The sequence below is a fragment of the Podarcis melisellensis genome (assembly GCF_964234715.1).
Source record: "Podarcis melisellensis genome assembly, chromosome: 13".
NCBI lineage: Eukaryota > Metazoa > Chordata > Lepidosauria > Squamata > Lacertidae > Podarcis > Podarcis melisellensis.
The window spans coordinates 3,673,814-3,699,211 of NC_138545.1; the positions used below are offsets into that span (position 1 = coordinate 3,673,814).

The following is a 25,398-nucleotide window of genomic DNA, read 5'->3' on the forward strand; positions in this document are numbered from 1 at the left end:
TTCTAGGGATGGTGTGGGCTAGGCAGTCTTTCCTCCATTTTTGTATTTTCTACCTATGAGCTTGCCCCTCATGCTAGGCACTAGATGTAGTGGCTGAACTGCCAGAGCAGCAGCAGCATATATCTAGTCCCAGCATAATTTAAATATAAAGGTAAAGGGTCCATTAGGTCCAGTCGTGATTGACTCTGGGCTTGCGACGCTCATCTCGCTTTATTGGCCGAGGGAGCCGGTGTACAGCTTCTGGGTCATGTGGCCAGCATGACTAAGCCGCTTCTGGCGAACCAGAGCAGCGCATGGAAATGCCATTTACCTTCCCGCCGGAGCAGTACCAATTTATCTACTTGCACTTTGACGTACTTTTGAACTGCTAGGTTGGCAGGAGCTGGGACAGAGCAACGGGAGCTCACCCCGTAATGGGGATTCAAACCGCCAACCTTCTGATCAGCAAGTCCTGGGCTCTGTGGTTTAACCTACAGCGCCACCATTCAATTAAGCCTGAATGCCTAAAAGATGGTGACTGGGTTAGTAGAAGAACCTTATGAAAGGTGGGATGAAAAATGTGGGCATGTAAATGCTAGGTATTAATTATTTGGTGAAGAAGTCCCTGTTTGACGTCACAAGCTGGCCCTTCAGCCAGTCCCCCACTCCAAGCCCAGCATCAGTCATCCCATCCACAACCTTACATGGTTGTTGTAACGATGACTAGGGGACTGGAGAGGAATCACAGCAAAAAAAAGGACAGTCTGCTGCAAGGGTCATTAAGCTGGGTGGGTCACGGCCAAGGAGAATTAGGAGACAGTCTCCACACAATTCTGAAGTTATCTGCTGCATTCACACATGATATTGTCCCACAGGAACCCCTGCAGTTCTTAGTATCCTCAGGAGAGGCCTCAGCTTAGAATTTGATCTAGTGCTTTTGAAAGCAGGGCCTTCCCTGGAGCAGCACCACAGTATAGGTTTATACAGTCAAACCATATGGTATATCTAGCTCAGTATTGTCTACATTGGTGGGCAGAAGTTCACTGGGATTTCAGACAAGAAGTCTTTCCCAGCACTGCCTAGAGATCTCATCAGGGACTGAGCCAGGGAGCTGCTGCATACAAAACAGGTAATTTACCTGATGTGCTACTGTCAAATGTAAAGCAGGTGTCTTCGTTGCTGAGTTTCAAGGCAGTTTGAGATGCTGCTGCCTCTGCCTCCTTCTCCTCAGAAGCATTTGTAAGATCTTAATAAGAAGTTGAGAATTTTCCAACTGATACACCTCCTTTAACTTTCTTCCCTGCCCTGCTAGTGCAACATAACACGGCATCCTTACTTTTGTGGGAAGACAAAAGTATATATATAGCAATAAAAATCTAAGCTTCTGGTGTCTATATGTGCTCAGGGACTAGGAATGTGGCAGAAAGGATGCTAGATCTAGTTCTGTGATGGGAGGTGGTGTCCTCAGTGGCTTGGAGTGCCCTTTACCAACCAGTTATTGGCTGTTCCTGGATCAGGATAGCTTGAGCACAGTTGTCCATGCATTGGTAACCTCATGACTGGATTACTGCAGTGTGCTGTTTGTGGGGCTACCCTTGGGGTTGATCATGAGGCTGCAGCCGGTGCAGAACACAGTGGCTATATTGCTTCAGGAGGCAAACTATCACCAGCATAGAACACCCTGCTTGCATAATTTGCACTCACAGCCAATCTGCTAACCAGGACAAGTTCAAGGTGTTGGTACTAAGTCCCTATGCAGTTGAGGACCAAGTTACCTGAGATATCACTGTACCCCTTATACACCCAGTTGATTATTTCAATCTGCACAAAAGTCTCTCCTGCAAGTTGAGTCTGTGGTAGTGTTCAAATCCCCACTTGCCATGAAGCTCCCTGGATGACCTTAGGCAAGTCACTGTCCTCTTTCAGCGTAACCTATCTAACAGGGTTGTTGTGAGAATAATTTGAGGAGAAGAACCATGTAGACCACCTTGAGCTCATGGGAGAAAAAGGTGGTATATAAATGAAAGAAATGAAAAAGTTTCAATCAACAGCAGGGTTTGTAGTGTGGCTGCCCATGTTCTGTGGAAGAGCATTCCTGTCGAGATATGACAGGCAACCACTATCTGCACTTCCTGGAAATAGCTGAAGACATGTTTTGCTCCAACAAGCTTTCCAAGCTAGATAAATGGTTCTTTACTATGAATGCCCACTTGTTAGGATTTTAATCATTTTTTAAATGTATTTGCTGTTGTATTTTTAATTGTCTTTAATTATTTTGTTTATAAATTGCTAAATTTACTGTTTTATTTGTAAATAACCTTGAGACAGTGGATTAGAAGGTGATTAATAAATTAAGTGCAATAATAGTACCAATAATTAATTTTGCCTTACATTTGAATCAGAAACCACTTAATTCACACTCCTCAAACCAAAACACAAACTGAAACACTACTATTCTTTGAAATTTATGCTTCTCCAAATTTTGCATGCAGTTCTCCAACAAATGTGTAGAAAAGCATGGTAGGGCATAAAAAATGCATAATGTTGGTGAAAATGCATTATAGTAGGAAAAACACTTGCAAAAATGTGCATGTTAGTCCAAACTGTATGCAAAAATATGTATGGTATATTCTAAGAAATTTTAAATTGTTGTAACCTACCCTGGGACCTGAAGGATAGGTAATAATAATAATGATAATAACAACAATAATAATATCTGGGCTGAGTCCACCTGCTTCCAGGATTCATCTTGGGCACTGGAAACAGGATTTATCTGTGACCTAGAGGTTAAGCAAGCCCTTAACCTCTTCCCCACATTGCGCCCCCCATGCCAAATTAATAGCATGTGTGCCCCCCCCCAATCTCTTTGGGAGTCCTTGCGGTGGGTAGAAAGGGAACTGGATGGAACTGGGCATGAAGGGCCTACACAGGAAAATGGAGGGGGGTGTTGCTGTACGTTGCCTGAAATAATCCCCCCCTACGCATTCATGATCCAGTTATCCCTGGTTGCCATGGCATCCAAGAGGCAGCCGAGGCTGATAGGAGGGGGGGAGGGTGCTGGGATGAGGCAGCCAAGGATTGAGAAGAGAGATAAAAGTGGGGGAGGGAGAAAGAAACTGGATAGAGCAGCCTCCCCCAATGTGGCACCTTCCAGATGTTTTGAACTACAGCTCCCATCATCCCTCAGCTGGCTAGTGGATGATGGGAGCTGTAGTCCAAAACTTCTAGAGGGAACCTGTGTGGTGGAGACTGCTTTCAAAATCAGGAGTGTGTTGAACACTGCCTTAGGAAGCTTTCGTCAATCTCACTCCTTGGCCTGAGGTGTTTTAGCTACCTCGCGATTGTCAAAAAACAGTTGTACGACCCTCTACCGCCCCAAATCAAAATTTGGGTGGTTTCAAAGGCACACATCTTCATGCTTGTGGGTATCACCACCTCTGCCTTAAAACAGCAATCAGCTGTGATGCGGGGACATCCTACCACCATCCACCCCAACCAATGCTAGGAGCACCAGGGGTTGGGGTGAGAGAGAGTGGCCTGCCTTGTTCTGTAAGCCATAACAGCCCTTCACATATGAAACCTTCTAGAGAGACTTCATAATATAAAGGGCTGGGGTGGGCAGGAACTGGAGGCACAGAAAGGTGAATGCCTTGGAGGAGGGTCTGGGACCACTCAGGGTGGCAGACAGATCTGAAGCACACAGCACAATTCATGTGGACACTCTCCTGAGCAAGCTAAACTATGGAACTCACTCCAGAGGTGGCAGTGATGGCATCCAAGGCCACCAACATGGATACAGGCTTTCGGTGGAAAGGGCTATCGGTGGATAGTAGCCAGGATGGCCATGCTCTGCCTCCACATTCAGAAGCAGCAATGTTTCTGAATATTAGTTGCTGGAAGCCACAGGAGGGGCAAGTGCTCTTGTGCTTGGATCCCACTTGAGAGTTTCCAGATGGCAACTGTGAGAACAAGATGCTGTACTAGATGGGCCATTGGCCTGATCCAATAGGGCACTCCCAGCAATCTTATGAGCTCCACTGGGATAAATGGGTGTGGGTCCCATTCATTTCAATTGAGCTTATTTTGGATAAAGTTTCCCCCATGAGCTGGGTAGATCTGGCTCATCTCCAGCACTAGCGGCGGCATCCCCTTAAATATCTTAAAGCCACCTTCTCCAAACTGGTGCAGTCCTTGGCCATGGTAGTCACTGGAAGTTGAACTCCAGCAACATCTAGAGGGCCTTGCATGGAGGAAGACTCTCTTAAAGCTACCCCCTCTGTCTGCTGCTTCTGTTCATGAATGCAGCTTCGCAGACCCTTGGTCTGCACCAGTGGCGTAACGTGGGGGGTGCAGGGGGGGCCGGCCGCACCGGCCGCAACATCGGGGGGGGCGCTCGCACTCGCAGCTCTCTGCCCCTACCTGGCAGGGGCGCAAATTACTTGCCTTGCCCCAGGTGCTGATAACCCACGCTACGCCACTGGTCTGCACTGTTACAATCCCATTCATGCCAATGACTCCTGGGGGCAGCCACCATTTTTTGCAGGCCCAGGAAGGAAATTCATTCATAATGTGCCCTCCATCTCAAGTATGTGTGTATATTTGGGGGGCTGGGGGGAGGGAGGACAGCACTGCACAGCACAGCACAATAAAAACTGGCTTCACATTGCAGGCCATCTTCAACACACACCAGGGCTGCTAGGAGACAGATATATTTCCATCACTTCCTTGAGCACTTCCCATAACTTGAGAAAAGCATTTGTTGGGAACAGACACAGAACGTACTCCTGTCAGTGGAGTGCATGTAAGTCGCACAGAGATATAAGGCACATACTTCCTTGCAAAACACCATTAGCTTTTGTTCACACAAATGCAGCCCAAGCTTCCAGTCCTCTTTGAGGCCACCACCACTTTCGTGTACAAAACCTCAGGGCCCATAGCTGCATAGTAAGTAGAAAACACCTGGCAAAGTGTTTCCCCCAACACTGCAACGCTCCACCTGTTGATGCCCGACTATCCTGGTGGATGTAAAAGGGCACAGAAGCCCTGCCTTCCTGCCTGCATGGAAACCATTGAAAACAATGCAAGAACACAACAGGACTGCAAACATGCCCTCTGCAGTCTGAGTCCCTTTCCATCATGCACATCACTATCACCTAGCCCAGCACTGTTCTCATCCACCATCACTCCAGACAAACACAGAATGTCTGGTGAAACTCTAATGGCTGCAACAGAAATACTCTATTCAAGACCCCTGAACACTTAGTTTGCATATTTTCAATCATATTTGGGGGGGCATTAATGCCAAATTTGCATTATTATTATTATTATTATTGACAAACAAAAGCCCATCAACCAATTAAACATCACAAACATCCACTTCTGGAATAGAAATCTCTTAAAATCATTGGCCTCCCAAGGATTTGCCACCCCAAACCACCCTGTTGGCAAAAACAGCTCCTTTTGGTTCAAAGGCCAGTCACTATCTTATACCAAACACAGCTCATTGAAGAAGACTCCAGGACAAACCAAAAGCTTGCAGTCCTAACCAGTGAAGTTTATTTTTATTTTTATTTATATCCTTCATATCAAGGAGCCCAGGATGGCAAACAAGAAGTGATAAAATGATTAAAACATCTTTAAAACTTTTCCAGTACAGATGTAGACTGGGACGAAGAGCTCAACTTAGAAGGCTTGTCAAAACTTGTCTGAGGAGATATGCAAACAATTAGCCAAAGCATTTGCTGCATCACTAAGGCTTGCTACCTAGCTAGAGGAAACTCAGTGGTAGAATGCAGGAGGGTGCTAGGATCAATCCCCAACGGCATCTGCAGGTAGAGCTGGGAAAGATCTCTTGCTAGAAACCTTGGAGAGCCATTGCCAGTCAAGTGTCTGAATCAGTAGAAGGCAGCTTCCTGTGTGACCTTTCCATTCTTATAAAAATCTGGGATTTAGCCACCCTCTTTCCCTTTAGAGCAAACCTCACAGCTATAATCCTATATCCAACACCCATACAAGAGCAACTAAATGGGTCATGGTATATGTAACACACTCACTAGATAAGGAAAAACTGGACTGATTGCTGCCAGCATCCCCTTGGTTTTTCCTAAGCTATGAAGCTGCCTTGTCCCAAAACTCAGGCAATCCCTCCATCTACTCTAGTTTTGCCTATGCAGATCTACACCATGTATTTAAAAGAAATTCAAGGCACATTAAAATCAAATGGCTTCTCCCAAAGAAACATGAGCACTAGTTTGTTAAAAGTGCTGGGAATTGCAGTCTCCAGAATTCTTTGGGGAAGTCATATGCTTTGAACATGCTTTCAATGTATGGTGTGGATAGAAGGAGGGTGGCTAGTAGTTGTTCTTCAGGGTCTCAGGGAGAGGAGAGTCTCTCTTCTTATTGCCTGCCCCTGCCCCTTTCATCTGAAGAGGCTGTTGGCAATTGAACCAAGGACTTTTGACATGCAAAGCCGATGCTCCACCACTGAGCTCTGGACCACCCACCCCACTGAGGATGCCAGATCTTCAGACAGGCTCAAGGCATTTTCAGACAAGATGCTGAAAGTGACATTGACCCTCTCCACCACAACCACCATGGACACTGTCACTGACCAGCCCTTCGCACCATTCACACCTCCAAATGTAGGACAGAGAGCAGGAAAAGTCAGTTAAAACAAGTACCTTCCACCTTTTCAGACCCAGGACCCACTTTTAACTCCAACATGCATTTGGATGACCATTTTCTTGGATCAGGCTGCAACCCACTAGTGGGTCCTGACCCACCCAGTTGAAGACAAGAGAGTTAAAAAAATGTCAAATATATGTTCCCAGCAAATACTTTTTTTAAAAGCAAGTGAGTTTGAATACTACTTCTAACGATATACATTTTTAAAGCATCAAGGGAGTGGAAAGTATGTTGGACTGTGGGGGCCAGGCAGGAGAGGAGACCTGGGCCCAAATTTTTACAAATCAATGAAATGCAGTGGGTGAAATTGATGGGCTCAACTCTCCCAACTAATCTACCTCACAGGGTTGCTGAGATGGGAGGGGGCAGACGATTCACATAAACTGTTCAGAGTTCCTTAGGTGGCGGAAAAGGATAAAAACTAGACAGCATGAGCAAAAATGGAAGATTTTTACAAGGTCTATTTGGGTTGCATAAGTTGTTTTCTCTAAAACATACACATCCCACCTTTTCCAAAATAGCTTTAAGGCCAATTAAAAGATTATTAAAATAAAAGAGTACAATAGACAATTAAAAATCATAAATACATCCAGCTTTTCTTGATATCAAGAAAAAAATGTGTGTGCCAGATTGCCTATGTGGTTATTAGTATACATGTTTGAAAGGCATCTACTCTGGACCGGATCTGTCAATCTCACTGACTGATACCCAAGATCTACCTGCTGGGATGCAACAGGTGTGTTGTGTGGGTGTGTACACATGTGTATAAAGTTTCCGGTGGATTCTGGGGTGTTTTGCATCCACAACTACAACCTTCCCTAAATGCCCTTAGGAGGACTTTTGTTCCAACACCAAATGCTTGAAAATAGGTCCTGTGGCTGAATTCTCACTGAGACTGAGCCTTTCCAAATTGCCTAATTTACGGTACTTCCCTCCCCCTCTCACATACTGCTGCATGATACCTCCCACCCACCTTCTGCCAGCTCAAGGGCCTTTTCTAAATTTCAGCAAAGCCCCCCTTTCAGCAATTCTTGGACCAAATCATTTATAAACCTTTGGGGGGCAGTGGTCACAGGTCAGTCCCGGTTCACTCACCCATCCTCAGAAGCATTTCTCTTTTTTGGAATCTATCTTCTACTGTGAGTTTCTCTCTCCTTGTCACTCATACACACACACACACGATGACTCATTCCCAATCCAGATTATCAATGGCAAGAGCCACACAGGCATGTAACACACACACACACACACAAAATGTCACCAACCAACCGGATGCCCTATCCCACCCCCATTTTCTTACAGCTGCTAAAGAACACCACACTCTCACAAATAATCCATGCCTGGAGAGACTGAGAACAAGAAAAAAGGGTGAAGGTAAAGGCAGTGCTATTCTAGGCTATCTAGCAGCTTTCTGGAGTCACATTCCGGATGCCTTGATGAGGACTGATCTGCAAGACTGCCACTTTTTAAATAAATCTCTGCCCACCACCACCCCCAAGAAATTTTAGCACATACATGGGAAGAGCTCAGTAGAGGCAAGCAGATCATATTGGACACCATGAAGAAGGACCAACAAACCATCAGGCCATAATAGTCATGATCTGTTGGGACGCTGTCTCACAAAGACCCCAGAAAAATGAACTGTGACTGCACCTTGCATGGAAAAATGTCCAGATGGATCATGCCCTGGCTAATTATCTGAAGAAGTGAACATAGGAAGCTGCCCTATTCCAAATCACGCTCTTTGCCCATCCAGGTAGGTATTTTCTGCACTGGCAGCAGCTCTCCAGGGTTTTAGGCAAGGGATATCCCCGGTCCTACCTGGATATGCCATTGGAGATTGAGCAGGATCCTTCACAGCACCCCTAGAAGCATCTTAATGTGTCTATCCCCATCTAGATAGGGAACCAGCAGCCCTCTAGATGTTGTCTGCAACTCCCATCATCCCTGATTATTGCTGTTGTTGGCTGAGGCTTATGGGAACTGGAGCCCAACAATATATGAAGGGCCACAGGTTCCCCTCCTACCCCAATCTACAAGTTACCCTCCAAAGCCTAGGGGAGGCGGAAGGTCCTCCCCCTCAGCCTTTTTTGATTCCCTAGCTCTGAAGTTGAAAATATTTAGCCATGGCTATTAGGTGTTTTTGAAACAAACAATAGCCATGGCTAGATACTTTCAAGTCCAATCTCTGCCTAAAGCATCCAGAATAGCCCAGCAAGGATTCCTTGCCCAACACCTAGTCATCTAAGAAAACATATTTTCTATCCTGGTCATTGATCAGTGGTGTAATCAGATCCCCCATGTGATTCACCTGAAGCCCCTTGGTACTAATGCACCCACCTCCCTAATAAATTAATACCCCTATATTGTGACATTAGATGAGGAATAGGAGACCTGCACCCTTCCAAATGCTGCTTGACTCAATTCCCAGCAGCCTCAGCCAAGCATGTTCAGGAATGATGGGAGTTGTAACTGTGGCAACTACACAGATTTCCCCACTCCTGCATTAAATCCAAGGCCTTCTAGAAAGGAAAGCTGAACCTGTTCACACTTTTACATCCACCCCAAATGCTCTACCTGGATCAATCAGTCTCCACCAATATGCATTCAAGACAGACGCAAAAATCTAGAAACTCAGTAGCTGGGAAAGGGCCCAAACTCGTGGTAGAACAGCTGATTTTCATGCAAAAGGCCCCAGGGTTCAGTCCCATATGGCATTTCCAGGTACAGGTGAGAAAGGATTCTTGTCTGCAACCTGGAGAGCCACTGTCAGTGTACCATTGGTGATAATAGTCTGGCTTAGTATAAAGACAGTTTCCTATATTCCTAACCAAGTGACTAGAAAAGATGGCTGATTGATATCAAACACCTTTGCACTCCTGATTCTAGGCATTTGTCTACATCTAGATGATTCCAAATTGCCATCTTCACAGGCCTCAAGGCAAATTTCTACTCCAGTTGTTAAAATGAAGTGTGGGAGGGGGGACTTTCCTGAAGCCTCTAGAATACACATACAAACTGGACAGGATCCAGACATTACTGTTAACACACTGATATCAACTTAGAGGATAATACAGAGCATCTACTTTACCTGCAGAAGGATCCAGGTTCAGTCCCTAAAGGCATCACTAGGTAAGAATCAGAATGTCCTCTGTCTGAAACCCTGGACAGCCACTGCTGCCAGTCTTTGTTGACAATACTGTGCTTTATGGACCATAGAGCTATATAGATGAACTATTTGGACAATACTGATCTAGATAATCTGAATCAGTATAAGGTAGCTTCCTATGTTCCTAGGAGGAGGAACAGTAAGCCCAGGGGCCGAATGCTGCCCTCTAAGCCTCTGTATGTGGCTCTTGGGGCTCTCCTCAGGACACACCCAAGGCTTCATCCCTCACCAGCCTTGCCCTGTTCCTATCTCAAGTGTTTTTGCTTGTCCGAAAAAAAACTTTCTGCCCCCCAGAAAGTTACCTATGAGGAGATGTGGCCCTTCGGCAAAAAATGTTTCCCCATCTTTGTCCTAGAACTCTGACCAGATTGTCCACAGGAAATGCCTCTTAAAAATTCTCCCCTAGAAAAAAAGAAAAAAGAAACTACCTGCCTTTAAATCTCCTGACGTCACCTGCTCTTGACACTTTAAGAACTCTTCATGGATCAAAACTATGAATGGGAAGGCAGGCAAGAACACTCCCACACAGCTCACTGTGGGTGGCTTAACTCAACCCAACTTTCTCCCTGGATTCTATTTTTAATAACCTGCTGGTCAACTCTGAAGAGTGGGTTTCCAAGCCCCTGAAGACCCCAAATGACAGACAAATACCATGAAGCCATCAAATGTTGATCAGGCCCTTAGCCTGGAATGTAAGGAAGCAAAGACCAATCTAATAAACCTCAGGGGTCCTTCTCTCCCACCCCTCCTCAACACATTCATCACCCCTCCACATGCACTTAACCAGCAAAGAATCCAAGGCCAGTCCTTAGAAGATCTGATAAGAGTAGAGATGGATGAAGCCTCAGGAAGTAAAGCCCCAGCCAATCACTCCCAGTGCCCACATCCATTATTAATGAACCATTGTCAATTTATGGAAAGTGGGGGGAGGCTATTTTCAGTGGAAGTCCAATTCCCCCTCCCCCAGAAAACCTATTGTTCACCCTTGCCAGTGACTTATAAAATTTATTATAATTTTATTACTTATACCCCGCCCATCTGACTGGGTTGTCCCTCTCATGATGGGCCAGGGCCTCCTGCTGCTATGCTGAGAGCCCTCCCTCTCCACAATCACCAGACTCCCCCTCCTCAAAACCTTTTTTAAAAAAGAAAAAGAAAAAATAATACACTCTATTCTTATGCCTCAGAGTGTTCAGACACACTTACAGATGTGTTGTGTGTCTGCACAAATTAATGTAGATATACCCTCACATTCAGGGCTAAGAAATAACCTACAGTCTCTGTAGAATTGATTTCCCCAACCCAACACCCTCCAGATCTTGGGACTACAACTCCCATCAACCACAGTCAGTACTGGTTAGGGCTGATGGGAGTTGTAGTCCCAACATCTGGAGGGCATCTGATTGGGAAAAACTGCCCCAGATTGTGTCTCCCCTCCTCACACACCCAACCCTATTAACGCCATTCCCCACCCACTCCACTGCCTGCTTTACATTCCGCAGCAAAATCAATCTAGGCACCCATCATACAGAGCCCCCTACCCTGATTTTCAGTTATGCGGCCTAGAGACACTTCTCAAATAGACCTTATCACTTTCCCCACTACCAAGAAAAATTGTTGGGGGTTATGTGAGGGGGGGGGAGAACCCCAGACATTCTCTCATCTTCCTATTTGCACTTACACCTTTCAACCACCACCACCCCAAATTCCTCTTCCGCCTGGAAGCGGACAGCCACTGCAGTTTCTACTACTGGTTCCTATCAGACGCTCGAACCACTCAACCTCTCTCTCTTCTACCACCCCACCCTCCTCACTCACACCCCAAAATCAGCATTCATGTACAGTTGGAGTGTGGTATTTAGCGCAAGCAGTGTGTGTGTGTGTGTGTGTGTGTGTGTGTGTGTGTTACGGGCGGAATGAAATGGCTCCTTTTAGTGCTATTTCTGTCTCTCTCCCCCTCCCCCCACTCACACTTATATACACCCCGGGTGATGCGCTCTCAACACCCCACTCTTTTTTCAAAAAAAACCCCAATAAGCCAGCTACACTTTAAGCCATCTCAGCCAAAAGCAACACCTGTTCACTGTGCACCCCTGGAGCCTGGCCACCCCCACCCCACAGACTCATTCACTCTCCCCCCACCCACCCACCTCAATGCCTTATTTTATAATTAAATGTTCACCCCGCCCTGACTAATCAGGACTGAATCATTCCATTCTCCAAAGGCCTGATGGGATCTTGGATTGCTCTGCGTTTCCATGGAGGGGCAGAAAACCCAATGCGGAATGCTTTTCTTTCTTTTTTCTTTTTTTGTTAAGAAAGGTTTCTTGATCTTGCTTTGTCAAGACACTGCATTCCACAGCTTCCCCCCACCCTCCCTCTTAGGTGGTGCATTCTTATGCTTCCTCCATCTGCTGTTCTCTGAAGTAACATGAGTTTGCTAAGAGACAAATACTTTCGGATGAGCATCAGAAGATGCCAGACTTTTATCCTTCCCTCACTCCCCAACACTGCTTTCCCTCCTGCTGCCCATCTTGACACATGCAGACCTTCCTCTCTTGCCCCCACCCCACTGGCAACCTCCATCACACACCTGTGGGAAACCCTTTTATTCCAACAGCCAAGAGCAGGGGCAGCTCTCAATCCTAGTCCAGTGGAGAAAGGGAGAGTTCAATTCCCAATACCCACTCAGAACCAGGCCCTGAATGAGGCCTGGAAATCTCAATGACCACCACCACCCACCCACAGCACCAGGAAAAGAAGTAGGGAAGGGAGATAGAGGGACTAGGAAAGCAAGGCCAGAAATTGCTGAGCACCAAGGTCCATGGAGAGCACTAAGGAAATGGATGGGTCCCCTTGCTACCTTATATAGGACTCAAGTGGCTCTCAGATTGGACAGAGAAGCACCTACTCCTCAATTCTCAATACTGTAGCTATTGACAAGTTTTCCCAAGACCAGTAGCCCAAATCTAGAATTCCCAGCACCCCAACCTCCCCACACACACACCAAATGAAACTGCATAGCAAAAGCCTCTCTCTCTCTCTTACACACACACACACACACTTCTATGGCAAAGCCCTAGAGCCCCCATTAGCAAGACAGCTAAAACAGAGAGGGACCTCAACCCTTGACCTGTACTTCACCATAACCCTAATCTTAGAACCATTCCAGCCCTAAGATATTCCAAAGTGGAATTGGGAACGGGTCCATTCCACCCCCTCCGCACACACAAACCTCCCAGCAACCTCTGGAGCTGTACAATGTGTGTGTGTGTGCACGCACAAACATGCACACACCTGCACCCAATGTCAGCCTAGTAGTGTGTTGTGTTCCCAGTGCTCCGCCACCATCACCATCATGGGCACGTTCCTTTAGCTGCAAGCTCTTTAAGACACAAGCCTTGTAGCATCGACTTTCAGCACCACGGAGAGCACCAAAGATTCAGCACCAGGGCCAGCATCCTCACATTCCAGCAGTAAAGATGCCACCTTTTCCCGCTGCAACACCCCATTTCTCTCCCTCCTGCCTCTTTATAGGGACGATTCCACCTCCCCAATCTCACCACCACTACCCCACATCACCCTATAGAGCCTTATCCCACGCAGCCATCGGCTCCATGGAAACTGCTCATGGGAGAGACAGAAGGCTTCTGGAGACCTCCTCCCACCACTTCAAGCAATGGAGGAGTCTCTTCCATTGCTTACCACAACCATCATAAGCACCCCTATCGCCAGTGACCACCTTGGCACCCAGTAGCATTGCCAAGCTGTTCCATGCCACCCATCAGCAACTGCCCGTGCTCCGTCGCTTGACACACAGACAAACACACATGGCTTTCCAGAGCTCTCTTACCCCCCTCCCCTTCCCACCCTTTGCAGAGGTGAGCAAACTACCCCACAGTTAACAAGAAGCACAAAAGACGGTACAAATATACCCCCTCCAGAGGCAAATCTTACCTTGGTAGTGACTATGCACAAGCAGTCCATCCCTTTCTTGACTCAAGCACCTAACTGGGAAAGGTCTGTAGAACATCAGATATTCCGGGGCTCAGGGTTACCGCTTGCCCCCCCTCAACTATGGTTCTTGGGTAGATCACCCTGACTGATGAGGGGTACCAGGGCTGTTACGTCCCACCCGCCCCTGAGCTACGCTTTGGTGTATCCTAGGGGTGCCAATGCTGGCATCTGGGTGGTGTGTGTGTGTGTGTGTGTGTGTGTGTGTTAGGGTGGGGGGATGCCAGTTGGGAGTATGCGAGAGATGAAAGGCAGCGTGTGTGAAAGGAGAGGCGAGAGATCCAAAAGGAAGGGGGGAGAGAGAGAGAGAGCTTACAGTGAGGGGGGGGGGGAAGTGACAGAATGCAAGCAAGGAAGGGGAGGGTGGAAAAAGGAAGGAGGCTCTGCCTGTTCTCAGAGAAACAGAGTCCTTTGCTCCCTTCGCTCAAGATGGGCAGCTGGAAAGAGGTGCAGAGGTGGAAAAGAAGGTGGAGGGGTGGGAAAAGAGGGGAGGAAGAGAGATAGAGAGAAGGGGGGAAGAAGGGGGAAATGGGGGGAAGGCCAGGAGCAGGGGGGGTCCCGCTAAGATGTAGGGGCTGAATTGGAGAGAGGAAGAGCCCTCTTGCTGCTCCCCATCAGAGGGAGGGGAGAGGGACCTGGAATATGGAGCAGTGAGAGAGGGGGGCACAAAGAAAAAGGGGGGAGGGAGAGGAGGTTAACCTTTTGAGTGCCAGAAAGGATCCAGCCCAGCAAGGGAGGTGGGCGGTGTGTGGAGGCAGCAGCGTCACCGGGAGTTAACTCTCCCAGCGCCAGAGAGACTGAAGGTAGTAGAATGAGAGGCTGGCGGGAGGGAGATTGAATTTCAATTGTGGGTGAAAGTGAAAGGCACAGACAGCCTCCTCCCAGCACCAAAGTCCAGAAAGGATCAGGAAGGGAGAGATCAGGAACTTTGGTGGGGTGTGTGTGTTTGTACATGTGTGAGACTGCAAGTGTACATTTTTGTCATATGAGCTCACCCAGTATGGGTCATGCATGTAACTGGCAGAAAGTGGTGGTGACAAAGTGGGATCCAAAAGGCGTTGGGAGACCCTGGGAACCCAGTGCTTATGCACAAGCGTTGAGTGTGATATTTCAGGGCAGGGTATTGATCCTCATCTAATTTGGGAAGATTTTTCTTCCTTTGTATAATGGTTGGGAGGGAGAAGATAATCACAAGTATATGTATATGTGAGTGTGTGTGACACACACACACAGTCTCACTCACACACACACTTGAGACCAATTTAATTTTACACCTAACAGGAAATATCTCATATAAAATGGTGGGGGGCTGCCTGGGAGCCAAGAGAGGGGGTAAAAAAAGAAAAATAATGCCACCCCCACAAATCTGACCTTTACACACACAGGATCTCCAGGAATTCATTAACATTTTCTCCCTCAAACCCCTGAAAAACAACAACCCCAAAACAGACTGCAATAGGTTAAATTTGGAGTTGAAGACAGGAGGGCTAAAAAGAAAAGATCAGATCCAACTGCCAGGAAAATATATGCCCATGAAAAGAGAGATAGAAATATATGGTCAAACGGATGTTGGGGTGGGAGGGAGGAGAGTTTTAAAAACTGCAGCTAAAATGCCTTGATCACAGAAGTGAGGGGGAGGCAGAAAACAGAAGATCTGCTGGAAATGGAGAGAGAATATCAGGGAGTATGTGCCAGTAGATATACATAGGTATAGATGCATGAGACAGACAAACAGACAGAAAATGGGAAATGTTTTGTGTGTGTGCTTTTATATGTGTGCCTATGTGTGTACATAGAATAATAATAAATAGTAATACTAATAATAATAATAATATATTTGATTTCTTACCCATCCTTCACCATAAGGTCTCAGTGTGGGTTTCAGCTATCTTGAAATACAATACGAAAAGCAGTTTAAAACAGGAAGAAAGGAAGCTGCTTTATACTGAGTCAGACCATTTGATCCATCTAGCTCAGTACTGTCTACACTGACTGGCAGTAGCTCTAAGGGTTTCAGTCTCTGGGTCTCTCCTAGCCCTACTTGGAGTTGCAGTCAGGGATTGAACCTAAGGCATTCTGCATGCCAAACAAACGCTCTACCACTATGGTCCTTCCCAAATTACTGTCACAATAATAGGGTAGGTCCTAAATATATCATTCTCAGGTGGCAGTGGTCAGGATAAAGAGGTGCGTTTTCACCATATGAGGAGAAACCTGGCGTGAAGGTTGCAGGTGCACCTCTGTAGGGAAAGAGTTCCACAACTTAGGGACTGATTCTCCCTCAGTGGTGGAGTGTCTGCTTTGCATGTAGAAGGTCCTAGGTTCAGTCCGCAATGGCATCACAAGGGGGGCTGGGGAAAAACCCTGCCTGAAGAACGGTGGCCAGACAGTATAGACAATACTGGACTAGACAGATTTACCGCCCAACTCAGAATAAGGAACAGCTTCCCATGATCCTAACTTAGGGGTTGTCCCAGAGAACCACCACCCCAAAGCTCTGATGGCAGAGGAACTACCAAGAGCTGATCATTCTCTGCTGATCTTAACACCTGAGAGGATCTGTGGGAAAAGAAGAGGAGTCCTGTCGGCTATTTGAGGCCCTAAGTCCTATTTGGCAGCCTATACTCTTCTTTTCGGTTCTTATAGGTGGTCCACCACCCCACAGCGGCTTTCAGGCCTTGAAGTCCCTTCCCAAATGTTATTAAAATTTCTCTTTTCCGGTGAACACTTCCAACAGGAACCCCAAAACAGTCACTGATTTGACTTCAGCCCTTCCCACTTACTGCAAGACAAAGCGAGTACAAGGCCAGCCAGATCAGAGACACCCTGAGCAGCAGATGAGGGGGCCGAAATTTGAGGAGCACTTGCTTTGGCCCTGCAAGCTGTCTTGGGAGACAAGACATTCTGGCTGTGCTTTTGAGGAGGCAAGCTTGAGAGACTCTTCAGCTGCTAGGCATTATGTCTCGCATTCTAGGAAGGGCTTTTACATTTCTCCAAGGTAGGCGGAGCAAGAGATCCAACCCATGAGGTTCCCCTGCACAAGCACTGAGTTGCACCCCATCTTAATTCATAGGAGGGACACCAAGATGCCTCCCTTCCCCATTACAGCCAGGATACTTTTCTTAGTATTCTTCCATAAGAGGTGTTTGGCTGGCCTTCATATATACCAGGGATGGGAACCTTTGACCCTCCAGATGTTGCTGGATTACAACTCCCATCATCCCAGGCCATTGGCTGGGGCTGATGGGAGTGGGGACTCCAACAGCTTCTGGAAAGCCAAAGGTTCCTCATTCTGGAGCTAAACACAGAACGAACCCTTCTGGATTGCCTGAACTACTGTTAATATTATAAAGCCTCACATGCTTCAGGGCCCCAATCCCCTTAGGGACCACCTTTCCCCACATGAACCTACCTCATCACCAGAGACCCTTCTTCTTGCCCCGCCCCTTCCAAGAGAGGCACAGGAGTTGGCAGCATGAGAGCAGGCATTCTCAGTGGTGGCTCCCTGATTGTGGAGTGCTCTCCCCAGAGCGTTGGACGCACCTAACTCCAGCAATATCAGGCATTGAGCACCAGTCAAAGGCATTCCTCTTTCCCTATGCATTTGGCTCAATGTGGGGGGTCACAGGGTATGATGATCCCCACGCCTGTATTGGTGTTCATCTTTCAGCAGGGTGGGGTAGGATTTATCACTTCCTTTGTTAAAGATGTACTTTATGTATTTTATCATGCAGGTTTTTATAACTGTAAGTAGCTTTGAGACAGTTTAGTAGTAAATGGCAAATAAATGCAATAATGATAATGATAATCCAGCTCGCCAAATCAGACAGTCTGGCACTGAAATTCATCATCATCATCTAACTAAATAATAGCAGTGATATTATTATTATTCAGGCTCCTAAGACCAGACAGTCTGCAGGATGCCAGGTTAGCAAAGGCTGCCCTAGGACTACATAGCCAGTGCTTGAAGTCTGCAGCATTCCCTTGCTACATATGGAAAGGTAGACTGCCCCAGCACACTGAGGAACCCTATGAAACCCTCCAAGAATTTTCTGGCACCTTGCCCTCCAGCCAGCTTTAGCCCACACTAAACTGCTTCGGCTCTTGGGAGGGAGAGAATCTGTTCCTAGAAAAAGGACTTCCTTCCTGTCACATTGAAACTGGCGGCTGCTGCTCCTTCCTCTTATCCTCTCTCCGTCTCAGCAGACAGGATAAACAAACTCTGTGAAGTCACTCTCACAGTCATTTACACCAGCAACTAAAATTATGAAGTTGGGGGGGGGCTGAATAATCTCTCTTCTGGAGCGAGGTTCAGTTGGGGAAGGAGATGAGAGAGGGCTTATGAGATCATGAGCGCTGAGAGGAAATTGACAAAGCAGGACAAGGGGGTGCAGAGACAAATAAAAATCATGGCCCACAGAAACCACGTCATCCTCAGAAACTAACAGAGAGAACATAAGAAGAGCTTTGTTGGATCAGGTGAAAAGGTCTACCCGGGCCAGCCTCGAGCTTCCAACAGGTGCCCTAATGGGAAGCCCTCAAGCAGAACACAAGGGCAACAGGGTCCTCATACCTGCTGTGGCTCTAAAAGCAGCTGGTGTTCAGTGCTAGACTGCCCTTGGCCATGGAAGTTGCATATAAAGCTATCTCATGCCATCAGGCATCTCATTTAGCACACTTCCAAAGTCTTTTTAAAGTGATGGTAGAGGAAACTGAATTTGAGGCCTTCTGTGAGCAAAAAATGTATTCTGTCACCAAGCTGAAGCCCCTTCCAAAAGCCAATGGTGGATTCTCTCCATCTCCATAAATCTGTCTTACCCTTAAGCTACTGACCACCACTCCATGGCAGAGAGTTCCACACTACTGTCAATCAATTGCAGAGGATAAGCTAGGGCAGGGATGTTCAACTGGTCGATCATGATCTAATGGTCGATCGTGGGACCCTGATCACCCCCCCCAAAAAAAAGCTCAAGAACTTTGGCTGATCCTCCCCCCAAAAAGCTTAACAACTCTGGTCAATACAATGGGTCACTGCCAGTTTTTTTATAGATCACAGTCTCTTGGAAGCTGGACGTGCCTGAGCTACAGTATTACTGGAGGGGGACACCTACCCATATCATTAATAATTGTATTAATTTCAGTCATCTCCCTCTTAGGCCGACATCTCCTTGGCCCAGCCAACTGTCCCCCTCCCTGCTAGTTTTTAGCAGCCAAGAGAAGATTACTGAGGGGTTATGCTGAAGGTATAGAGAATGGATCTTTTATCCCCTTCCAGTGGAACTAGCGTATAAGATTGCACAAAGCCCCAAATACTTGAGCTTGCTCCAAACTGCTGATCATTTCAGTTGCCCTTTTCCGCATGTCTGGCGCCAGCTGTCAACCATGTCAGGCATTTGACAAGGGGCCCAGAGTCTCAGCAGAGCCCCTCACTTGCCTGACCAGGTTCTGCTGCCATTCACTGCTAAACAGACCTCAGAGGCTTTTCAGCAACAGGAAACGGTCCCACTTTGGAACAGGAGCCAAACTTGAGTCCCATCTGTGCTAGCTTTCCTCCATTTTTAAGTCACTCAAAAATATTATTAATGAACTTATGTAATGCCCTAGCCCACAGATCTATAAAATTTACTAATTTCATATATCTACAGCTCAAGCAGGATTATAAATATATTAAATCTGTGGATTTAACAGATGTATGGGGCAAGGGATTGCATTTTGGGTATTGTAAGATGGCAAGTGGTCACCATGGCTGGGAGCAGAGTTTAGCTCCCACTCAAAAGTGGTGGTGCCCATCCATCAATGAAGTGAATCCAGAAGCCCAGTGGAGGGGCAGTGAGTGGTGCCAACGCAGCCACCACCAAAGCAGCAGCAGAGAAAGCATGTGGTGGCCGTGGCAGAGCTGAGCCAAGATCTGCTTAGCTCATCAGCACTGTGCCAAGGGCAACTCTAGTTCTGGTGTTTGTCCTGCTTCTCTGCACCTTTCCCTGCTCTATGCTAGCCATTTTGAGATGAGACAAGCAGAACTGTAACGTGGCTGCCCTATCGATTTGTATAAAACCCATGAGGAAACAGGCTAGCCGTATCTTCTGTCTCTTTCTTAACCCACCCTAGAACAGGAGGGTCATTGGTGAGAAACAGTGAGAAGGCAGATCTAAATTCCAGGGCTTCCAGGATCTGCCCCTCTTTGAGCAACTGCATCTGTGCAGAAAAGCACACTTTCATGCCCCACAAGCCATGCTCTGCCCTTCCCCCACTGGGACTGCTCATTCTCCTTTACTCAGTCCCTATATATGCTTCCCCATCTTCTTAGCAAGGACCATGCTTGTAACATCAATAAATAATCATTCTCAGCATTTATACATAGATTTATGAGTGTTCAAACATTGCTTTAACATGTAGTGCATCAGAAATCCTTATAAAGGCAGGTCCCTATTATTCTTCCCAAAGCCATGCAGTTAATCAAGAGAGCCAGTATGGTGCAGTGGTTAGAGGCATTGGATTAGAACCTGGGAGACTAGAGTTCAAATCCCTACATAGCCTTGAAACTCATTGCATGGCCTTGGGCCAGTCATAGTCTCTCAAGCTAACCTACACTGCAGGGTTGTTGTGAAGACAAAACAGGGAATAAGGGAACAATGTATGCCACCTTCAGCTCCTTTGAGGACATATGGAATTTAAACGTGTTGAATAATAAAATAAAAGAATTGCACTTCAAAGGACACACTCCAACCATGCAAAAACACATGGAAAATGGCCCATAAGGGGCATTGTCTGGGGACAGACAAAGGGCCATACAGAGAGTTTTAGAGGGCTGCTTCCAGACCCCATTCCTGTTATAATTCAGCAGCCGCTCCACTGCAACATTCTGAACCAGCTGTAAGCTTCTGGACATTCTTCAAAGGCAACCATACACAAAGCCCATGGTAGTAATTCAAATGAGTTTTAATACAGACATGGCCAGATCTGACACATCTAGGAAAAAGTGTAGTTAGTCCATCAGCCTTGGTCATGCAGAGACTCTCAGTCGCTGCAGAAAGTGGGGTCTCCAGGAGTGAACCTCACCTCGTAGATTCACATCCTTATCCTGCCACTCTGCCCTGGTTCCTCAGAAATTGCTTCTATATCCACCCCTGCCCTGTCAACCTCCATTTGACTATTTTGGTGCTGGAGGGAAAAGAAACCTGAGCTCGAAACAATGAAGTTATGCTCAGAATAGGCCCACTGAAAACAATGGACCTAAGTTACTCACATTCATTCATTTCAATGGGACTGCTCTGGGAACAACTAATGTTGGATAGAACCCTGTCACTGTAGAGGCCCTGATGGAGCAGGTTTCAGCTCCATAGTGGGGTGAAGGTGGGAGAAGAGAAAGGGAGCATAAGAAGAGTACTGCAGCAGCAGCTGGATCAAGCCAAAGACCCACCTAGTCCAACATCTTGTTCTCATAGTGGCCAACTAGATGCCCCAATGAGAAACCCACAAGCAAGACATCTCCAGTGTGTGACAAACAGAACAGAGGTGTTGGTGAAGAAGTATCCCCCCCTCTCTATCACACACACACACACACACACGCACGCACACAATTCACCTGTGGAACTCACTGCTACAGGAAGCTGTAACAGGCAGCAGCAAGAGAAATAGATAATCATAGAATAGTTGGAAGGGACCCATGGGCCATCTAGTCCAACTGCCTGCAATCTCAGCTAAAGCATCTATGACAGATGGCCAACCTCTGTTTAAAAACCTCCAAGGAAGGAGAGTCCACCACCCCTCGTGCGAGTCTGTTCCGCTGCTGAACAGCTCTTACTGTCAGAAAGTTTTTCCGAATGTTTAGTTGGAATCTCCTTTCTTGCAACTTGAAGCCATTGGTTCAAGTCCTACCCTCCAGAGCAGGAGAAAACAATCTTGCTCCCTCCTCTATGTGACAGCCCTTCAGATATTTGAAGATGGCTATCATATATACAGGTGGCGCTGTGGGTTAAAGCCTCAGCGCCTAGGACTTGCCGATCGAAAGGTCGGCAGTTCGAATCCCTGCTGCGGGGTGCGCTCCCGCTGCTCGGTCCCAGCGCCTGCCAACCTAGCAGTTCGAAAGCACCTCCGGGTGCAAGTAGATAAATAGGGACCGCTTACCAGCGGGAAGGTAAACGGCGTTTCCGTGTGCAGCTCTGGCTCGCCAGAGCAGCGATGTCACGCTGGCCATGTGACCCGGAAGTGTCTCCGGACAGCGCTGGCCCCTGGTCTCTTAAGTGAGATGGGCGCACAACCCCAGAGTCTGTCAAGACTGGCCCGTACGGGCAGGGGTACCTTTACCTTTTTATCATATATACTCTCACTCTCCTCTTTTCCAGTCTAAACATACCCAGCTCCTCCAAGTGCTCCTCATAAGGTTTAATTTCCATACCCCTGATCATCTTGGTTGCCCTCCTCTGCATACATTCCAACTTGTCAACATCCTTCTTAAATTGTGATGCCCAGAACTGGACACAGTATTCCAAGTGTGGTCTGACTACCGGTATGTCAGAATAGAGTGGTACTATTACTTCCCTTGATCTGGACACTATACTTCTGTTGATGCAGCCTAGAACAGCATTAGCTCTTTTCTTTTCTTTTTCTTTTTTTTTGCTGCTGCATCACACTGTGGACTCATGTTAAGCTTGTGGTCCACCAAGACCCCTAGATCCTTTTCACATGTACTGCTAGTAAGCCAGGTGTCCCCCATCCTATATTTGTGCATCTGACATTTGTCCCTATTTGTCCCTATTGAAATTCATTTTGTTAGCTAGCGCCCAGTTCTCCAATCTGTTAAGGTCATTTTGAATTCTGATTCTGTCTTCTGCAGCATTAGCTACCCCTTCCAGTTTGGAGTCATCTGCAAATTTGATGAGCATCCCCTCAATTCCTTCATCCAAGTCATTTATAAAAATGTTGAACAACAACAGGCCCAGGACAAAACCCTACAGCAACCCACTTGTTACTTTTTCCAGGAAGATGAGTAACCACTAATGAGTACTCTTTTGGGTAATGACACAGATGAGAGGGTTGTGGAGGTTACTACAGGCTGTGAAGTCCAAACTAAGTGAAGAACATGCCACTGACAAAGTAGGTAAAGGTAAAGGGACCCCTGACCATTAGGTCCAGTTGTGGCCGACTCTGGGGTTGCGGCGCTCATCTCGCTTTATTGGCCAAGGGAGCCAGTGTACAGCTTCTGGATCATGTGGCCGGAATGACTAAGCTGCTTCTGGCAAACCAGAGCAGCGCACGGAAATGCCATTTACCTTCCCGCCGGAGCAGTACCTATTTATCTACTTGCACTTTGATGTGCTTTCGAACTGCTAGGTTGGCAGGAGCAGGGACCAAGCAATGGGAGCTCACCCCGTCGTGGGGATTCGAACTGCCAACCTTCTGATCGGCAAGCCCTAGGCTCTGTGGTTTAACCCACAGCGCCACCCGCGTCCGTACTGAAGCTCAAAGCCAATGAATCCATGTCTCCATCGTTTCAGGGCATGGGAAGGCACCTGTGGCCTCTAATTGGCCGGATTCATAGAAGCAGATCCACCAGGGTGGGTGTGGGTGAGAGAGAGAGAGCCCACAGTTCTTTTCTCCGCTTCTCCGTGTCTATTTCCCTTCTTCCATTCTCCCAGAAGAGAAGCAGTGAGATTAATTAACCAGAAGTTCACTCAATTAGAAAGAACATCCCCCAACAGTCCCTTAGAGTGCTCCCTCCAACCCATCCCATCCGAACAGTCTGTACTGCTCTGCATACAACCTCAAAGCATCTGGACGGTTTAATCTTCAACTTCCTGTTGCCATGTCTCTTGCTTAAAGCTGCCTTATATTGTTGGACCGGCACCAGGATCTTAACCACACTAGCCCAGATCCATTCCCAATGGTGATACAGAAGACTGAATTTGGGATCCCCACTCGTGCAAGAGCTGGGTTACACCACACAGCCACAGCTCTTCCCAAAAAACATTTAGCTGTGTTCTGCCTCTCCCTGGCACCCATTTCCCAGTATTCATGTCCTCAAGGGAGAGAAACCTTCAGAAAAGAGCTTGAAATGAAAAGGGCTCTTGGGACTTCAGGTGTACAGTGGTACCTCGGTTACATACGCTTCAGGTTACATATGCTTCAGGTTACACACTCCGCTAACACAGAAATATTACCTCGGGTTAAGAATTTAGCTTCAGGATGAGAACAGAAATCGTGCTCCAGCGGCGCAGCAGCAGCAGGAGGCCCCATTAGCTAAAGTGGTGCTTCAGGTTAAGAACGGACCTCCGGAACGAATTAAGTACTTAACCCGAGGTACCACTGTACAAAGATACTGCTTTGATGGCCCCAGGAGGGCCCCAGGGTCTGGTCTAAAGGCACATGAAGCCATCACCTTGCTGAAGTTAAGCAAGTCTAGGTCAGAACAGTACTTGGATTGGTGACTGCCTAGGAACCACATGTATGTCGCCTTGGGTTTCATGTCAAAAGAAATAAGAGAAATATAAATGTAAAGAAAATTCTAAATTAAATATATAAGATGGTGTTAACTAGCTAGCTAGCAATCCAGTCAGGGACCACAGAATCACTTCAAATTTACATTGGATTTTTTTTTCCCATTGGTGCACAATAAGAACATTAGAAAAGCCCTGCTGGATCAGGCCAAAGCAGGCCCATCTAGTCTAGCATCCTGTTCTCACAGTGGCCAGCCATATGTGAGAAACCCACTAACAGGATCCAAGCACAAGAGCATTCTCCCCTCCTGCGATTTCCAGCAACTGGCATACAAAAGCACTGCTGCCTTGGACTGTGGAGGCAAAACATAACTATTGTGGCTAGTAGTCATTAATTATATTATTATTATTATTATTATTATTATTATTATTATTATTATTATTATTATTATTTACCGCCCTTCGCCCTTCATCAACAGGGCTCCTCACAAGGTAAAAATACAAATAAGTAGCTAAAACAAAAGCAACAAACAATAGCCCTATCCTCCTCCATGAACTTATCTAGTCCTCTTTTGAAGACATTCAGTTTGGTGGGCATCACGGCCTCCTGTGGCAGCAAATTCTGTAATTCCACTGAGGCACAGAATCCAAGGTTGGAGGAGTTGGGCTCAGGAGTACTAAGAAAGCAAACAGCTATAGGAAGAGGAAGGAAATCACTGACAAAAGAGCACCTACCTTAGGCCGAGACCTCCGTGAAGTTGTGGGGCGAGTGTCTGAAATGGTCACTTCATAAAACTCCTGGATATCTAAACCAAGAGCATGGATGGAAAGTCAAACAATTTTTAAATATTAGATAAAAAGGGGGGCAGGGAATCCCCAATATTTCTTTTTCTTTTTTTGTCTGAAAAATAAAAGCCACTATCTGGGAGGCACATTTTCACAAAACAGGCCTTGGAGGAGCCTCCTCTGCAAAGAACATCCTCCTGCAAGGTAGGCCAAGGGGAGCAGCTGTCCACACAGGTGTGGGAAGAAAAGGACTTAGGACTCCCCAGGTGCACACCAAGCGCCTTACAGCTGAGCTCCTAGATGCTTCCGGGAATCCCATCCCCACCTCCC

General features: G+C 46.9%; 1 protein-coding gene and 1 long non-coding RNA gene across 6 annotated transcripts in view; one reads left to right on the forward strand and one right to left on the reverse strand.

The window, feature by feature from the left end:
* Positions 1-25,398, reverse strand: part of DLG4 (discs large MAGUK scaffold protein 4) — a 127,934-nt gene that overhangs the window by 100,011 nt on the left and 2,525 nt on the right. For 2 of the 5 annotated variants that reach the window (XM_081886757.1, XM_081886755.1), the window contains exon 2: positions 25,018-25,088. In XM_081886757.1, coding sequence (XP_081742883.1) covers positions 25,018-25,088 — 71 coding nt within the window. Of the gene's footprint in view, positions 1-13,789; positions 14,495-25,017; positions 25,089-25,398 lie in introns of those variants that run through there. The other 3 variants (XM_081886752.1, XM_081886760.1, XM_081886758.1) reach the window with 2 other exon arrangements.
* Positions 22,231-25,398, forward strand: part of LOC309355948 — an 80,680-nt gene continuing 77,512 nt past the window's right edge. The window contains exon 1 of the long non-coding RNA XR_014162659.1: positions 22,231-22,571. This is a non-coding gene — a long non-coding RNA (uncharacterized lncRNA). The remainder of the gene's footprint in view (positions 22,572-25,398) is intronic.